The following is a 5,926-nucleotide window of genomic DNA, read 5'->3' on the forward strand; positions in this document are numbered from 1 at the left end:
TCTAAAACAATAATTTTAGTTCTTGGCACTCAATTAGAATCGATAACCAAATTACACAATTAAAATCAGTTTAATCCAACCAGATTCAACCATATACATTTTTAGTAACTGAAGAATATACTAACTAGAAATTCAATATACGACGACGAAACTCTCACTAACATAGATTCACATGAGAAAAACCACTATTAGCAGAATCAAATAGTACGATGATTATATCGAACCTTTTTGTTAATTAGACATACGTTTCAAAGCATCTGAGTAGCGCCGCTAGCTGACCGTCCGTGACCAGTGTCATCAGAATAAATCCCGTGCTTTGTTCCGTCATACTTCTCCCCATCTCCCCACAACGCATACGCCTCCTCACCATGGACCGCATCATCACCAATCAACAACTGTTCGTCCGACATCCGCAAAGGAATCACCACACGAATCACGACACATATGATCGATGTCGCCACTATGTTCCATCCGATAATAAACCCACCACCTACCAACTGTTTGAGTATCTGGAGTAATAAACTTACAAAGTTAACCATTGACTTTGTTTATTTTTCTTTACCAAACTAGCCATTGGCCCAGTGCTTTAAAAACCAGTACGAGTTCATACGGGTCGAATGGCATAGTAATACCAGATTTTGTATATCAGCCCAATATTATTGGGCGGTTTGACATTGAACCGATGATTATTTCTAAAATATTGGTTTAAATCGGCAAACCGGTTATAAGCCCAAGAGAAGTTTGGTATTTTGTATCCCATATTTTTTGAATATTACTCTTAACCTAGGTGTTAACCATAAAATGAGTAAATTTTTGGATTATATTTTGAAATTGAATGCTTTTGTATTATTTTTTGATAGTAATTAACTTTTGGTTTATATTTTATTTTGGAACATATACTTTTGAGTTATTTTTTTAGTTGAAGTTGTATTTCTATGAAATTACAAGATAAATATTCAACCCGGTTGAACCTCCCGATTCAACAAGTTATACCATTTTTTAGTCCAATCTAATACGAGTTAAAAACCATTTTTTACAACATTACATTGCCCCAAATGGCCAAATGAGATTGTGCGCTGCCTACTTTGACGCAAGACTTGCATATTCTTGTGCCCATTGGCATTTTTTAGTTACATGGCTGTTCTAAGTATTTTAAATAATTAAGTTTAAATTAATTTTTTTTTGTGTTTTATTAGTTGACACGATAAATCACCTAATTCTAAGCTTATAGATGTTTTTTTTTTATCTTAAGAACAAATTAATTTAGCACAAGGCTTACATAATTTTGCGCTAAACCAAAGTAGTCCATAACATTTACTTTTTGACCAGGTGTCATCGTATAATAATTAGATACTTTTTATTGAAAAAGTTCAGTTGTTCTTTTATCACGTTTGTTAGTTAAGATGGTTATTTTTAGTACCTGCACACCACCCGACCCGCCATAAACACCTCCCCTCGAGTTCGTCACAGGCAAAAACAACGTGCAAAGCGTCGGCTCCGCAAACACCCCAGTGAGAAAACCGCCAAGCAACCCGGCCACCGCATGGGTGTGAACCACACCAAGCGTATCATCAACCTTTTGCAACAAAGTCCACTTTTTATGGACCACCATCATAGTAAACCATGGGACACTACCAGAGAGAACTCCCATTATTATTGCGGCCCATCCTTGAACCAAACCGGCCCCGGGAGTGATGCAAACGAGGCCGGTGATCATGCCTTGGACCGCGCCTATGACCGAGGGTTTGCCAAAGAAAATGACGTCTAGCCAGGTCCAGACAAGGAGGCTGGTGGCCGCGCAAATGTTGGTGTTGAGGACGGCCATTGAGGAGTCGATGTTGGCGCTGTAAGGATCACCGCCGTTGAAACCGGCCCAGCCCATCCATAGGAGCCCTGCTCCGGCTAGTGTCATTAGGACATTGTTTGGTGGAAACCTTTCTCGGTCAACTGTTAATCTTGGGCCAACCTACATACAAAAATTATAGCTTTAATTTTAGTATTTTTTTTTTTTCAAATTTTAAGTATTATATATCAAGAACCATAAGAATCGTGTAATGTACTTAATGCATTTTTAGTCGTATAACGACTGATCAAGATACATTATTGATTCTGAAAGAACGTGATTCACTGTATATAACTAGAGAAAAAATAGATTTGAAGTTAACTCTTTATGTTCTACTATATGTTTGAAAATAGCTTAAACTGAATGACCAATCATATATATCATTATTAGGTTTATTTATTTATTTATTTATTTATATATTTATTTAGGAGTGAATCAAGTGTTGGATACCAGGGTAAATGATCCTCAAGAGTGTTCTTTTTAATTTGAGGTGTTATTTATGTATGATACTCGTTTTTATGTGTCATATGTGTAGAATGATCTCAATTTATTGTGTATACAGAAAGGAAAACCGGTAAGAATTTAAAATAGAACTTATTAACACTTGATATATAAGACAAAGTTCCAAATTAAAAAAGCCAATACATATATTTACCAATTATGTTTTTATCTATTTAATTAGTCTCCATTGCAACGTCATAATCATGCCAACAACCATAGGATAATGAAAGAAAATGACAATTACAAAATTTATTTAATATTTAGTTAAGTTAATGAAGTTTTAAAATCAACATGAAAATGGTTGGGAAGATGTCATAATCAAATGCTAATAATTAGAACCAGGTACCAACTTCGTCAATACTATAAGTTAAATCATATTTTATAACTTCATTTTTAATAGATGCAGTATAAAAAGTTGCTATAAAAGATATCATGAAAATTTCCATATTGAAATTAATTGAAAATAAAAAATAAAAGGAAACTACCGACTATAAATATAGGTAGTGACTAGCTGAGCAGATGGCGTTCTCTAGTTTAATCATTGAACTAATATTGAGTTTTATCTCATCACATTTTCGTGTCTTCGGACGAGTCATTGGCCTTAGGTGATGTTTTTTCTAATTAAAAATACAATTGTATCATGATGTAATTAATTTAACCAGTAGCATATTTAAAGGTTAAATGTAAAGAAAAAGAAAAAAAAAAGAAACGAAAAAGAAAAGGCATGGCCCATGAAAGATCCCTGATTATAGGAACTACTGGATACCCCCCAACATATAAAGTCTAGGTCAACGATACATGTTTTCATTTTTCTTTTTCATCTAAAAGTATCATATTGATCTATTCATCTAATAATTTAACAAGTTTCAATATTCATACCTTAACTTATACGTAAAAAGGATTTTACTTGACTATAACGTTTCACATGCATTATATCCTTACGAATATTGAGTATATTATTTAATCTACAAAATTAACACATCATGTAGTCTTTAAAAATATCATAAAAAAACTTTAGAAAATAATTAAATAAAAATATATGTATAGTTGTACTAACCCAATAAGCAGCTGTGAAACCAGCAACTCCAGATGACAAATGAATAACATAACCACCAGAATAATCCATGACACCCCAATGAAACAAGAAACCACCACCCCACAAGCTAAATGCACCAACTGTGTACGAGAATGTCAACCATAGTGGCACAAAAGCCATCCAAGCCTTGATGTTCATCCTTCCAAGCAACGATCCCGCCAACAATATCACTGCTATTGCCGCGAACACACATTGAAACCACACCATTGACGCCATGGGATAGAAAGGCGTTGTCATCGCGAACTCAACCTACATTAACACAATTTTAGTATTAAGTAATGAGATACTATAGATGTCATTTAGGTAATCCATATGACGCTATTTTTTTCCATGGTAACACATACTCTCTAATTCTACTCATATACATCGTCATTTAGATTCCATAAAGTTATAAACCCTTTTTTAATTATATATAGTAGAATTATTAATAAAATAAACTTAAAATACATAATAATTTCTTTAACTTTAGATGGTATAAAAATCACTTGTTGAGAAATTTATACATCATATATATAATTGAAATGATAATAATTAAGTAAGAAATTAAACTATCAAAATAAGGACATCAAAGATATATACTAAAAATCATAAGAAACAACATTTAAGCGTGTTAAATGAGCCGTGTTTATGGATATTAGCGGATTGAACCCCACACGAACTCGAACTACATATACAATTTTATAAATCATATATTATCGTGTCGTGTCAAGAACTCAGACATCTTATATGAAAGCGACATTAATAAATAATCAGGATTTAGAAAAATGAAAAAAAAACATACGGTGCCGTTATGGTAGTGGTGTTCCGAGGCCGGCAAGACAGCTTGCTTGATCAGAAACTTCTGATCAAGCGCGGGGCCAGCTCGTCCCCAAAAGGGGAGAAGCTTCTCCCCAAACGACATCTTGTAAGCCCACGTCACCCAGCAAATAACAACTGCTGAGAAGGCGTATAACGCCATGAAAGCCGAGTTAACCGCCCACTTCTTCTTCACTATGCTTCCATACAAGATCACGAGCCCTGGAACGCTTTGAAGCCCCACGAGGGTGGCGGAGATCATCTGCCATGCGTTATCGCCTTTGTTTAGCCAGTCGGGTGATGCGGCCGATGGCTGGTAAGCAGAGGGTAAGATGGAGGCAGCCATGATCGGAGCGGGTGGTGAGAATGAAGAGTAGACTTATCGTGTGCATATATGGAGGAGATTCATATAGGAAGTTTCAGATCGGGTGGTGAGAATGAAGAGTAGACTTATCGTGTGCATATATGGAGGAGATTCATATAGGAAGTTTCAGATTATATATTATTAATATCATGTGACTACGTTTACTTTTTCATTTCATGGTATCTTTTTTTTTTTTTTTTAATTTTAAATTTATTTTTCTAACGTTTGAACAACGGGTGTTTTTTGTATATTTGTTTTATGGATTATTCAGATGATCCGAATCCTATCCGAATTCAATTCGGATCGGATAGAAATGTCCCTAATTCGGATCGGATTTCGAATAGGGTTCTAAAATTTTCAAATCCGAACAATCTGAACAGAATAAACCGAATAACCCGTTTTCTGATTCATTGAACACCCACTATAGAATTAAACCAAACATAGTTGTAGTTGAAATAAATATTTACATATTAAGATATGTATTGATTGTTTATTATTCATTTTTACGATGTTCTAAATAAATATGATTCTATCTTTGATTATATTAGTAATTATATATTTTTATGGTATTCTATCGAAATAAGAGTGATTCTATTTTTAATGATATTGTTAATTTTCATATTTTCTTATGGCATTCCAAACAAATGTGATTCTATCTTTTATGGTTAGTTATCCATTTTTATGATATTTTACTATGTTAGTAGGGATTCTAAAGATAGAATAGGTTTCTTTTATGGTTGCTGTAACTTTGTCGTTCTTTATCGCTCTCTTTTTAATAACGCGTCATATTGATTATGCAAATGAAAAAAATTCAACTTTATATAGAAAAACATATGATATGCGACAATTAGCCGGAACATACTGCAAATGCTGATATATAGTTTTATTGTATTTGCAATTAATTTCCTCAACTTGTTATGTTTTACAAACATGTATTCTTGGTTTTTTAAAAGCGCACTTTAAGTGCAAAAAACGCAAAGTGACACAAGGCGATGGCATTTTCGCTTTTGCCTACACAAGGCGACCAAAGTACAAAAGGCAGAAGTGAGGCGCGGTTTTTAGGCAAAAGAAGCACGCCTGAAGCGCACACTTATTGTACACTAGTCATTTTTATGCTTCGGAATGTTGTACCATATGCTTTTTAGGTTGTAAATTTTGTAATTTAAAAACTAAGTCATGTATGAAGCTGATTATAGCTAAATATTTGGTAGGGATGCTAAAACCTATAAGATGTTTTTTAAAAATTATATACAAACACTATGCCTCACGTACAAAAATTGGTGTGCTTTTACACTTTGTGCTTCAGTTTTGGACCGGGTTGCTTTTC

The 5,926-nt window shown here is 33.9% G+C and overlaps 1 protein-coding gene across 1 annotated transcript; it reads right to left on the reverse strand.

Moving 5' to 3' along the window:
- Positions 1–214: 214 nt before the first annotated feature.
- Positions 215–4,614, reverse strand: LOC143584689 (ammonium transporter 3 member 1-like). Its single transcript, XM_077066686.1, has 4 exons — positions 4,222–4,614; positions 3,402–3,689; positions 1,421–1,966; positions 215–509 (listed from the first exon to the last, which is right to left on the reverse strand). Exons 1-4 carry the CDS (start codon positions 4,579–4,581, stop codon positions 249–251), a joined length of 1,455 nt encoding a protein of 484 aa, XP_076922801.1. The 5' UTR covers positions 4,582–4,614; the 3' UTR covers positions 215–248.
- Between the last annotated feature and the right edge of the window lie 1,312 nt (positions 4,615–5,926).

This window comes from Bidens hawaiensis, unplaced genomic scaffold (genome assembly GCF_021521415.1).
Source record: "Bidens hawaiensis isolate Kalapana, Puna unplaced genomic scaffold, B.hawaiensis_p1.1 tig00033237_1, whole genome shotgun sequence".
NCBI lineage: Eukaryota > Viridiplantae > Streptophyta > Magnoliopsida > Asterales > Asteraceae > Bidens > Bidens hawaiensis.

Excerpts from the sequence above, each read along its gene's own strand:
- LOC143584689 (XM_077066686.1), bottom strand. The coding sequence starts at position 4,581 with ATGGCTGCCTCCATCTTACCCTCTGCTTACCAGCCATCGGCCGCATCA. Across the intron at positions 1,967-3,401 it reads GTTTCACAGCTGCTTATTGG|GTTGGCCCAAGATTAACAGT; the intron begins GTTAGTACAACT and ends TTTTGTATGTAG. Across the intron at positions 510-1,420 it reads GCGGGTCGGGTGGTGTGCAG|ATACTCAAACAGTTGGTAGG; the intron begins GTACTAAAAATA and ends TTATTACTCCAG.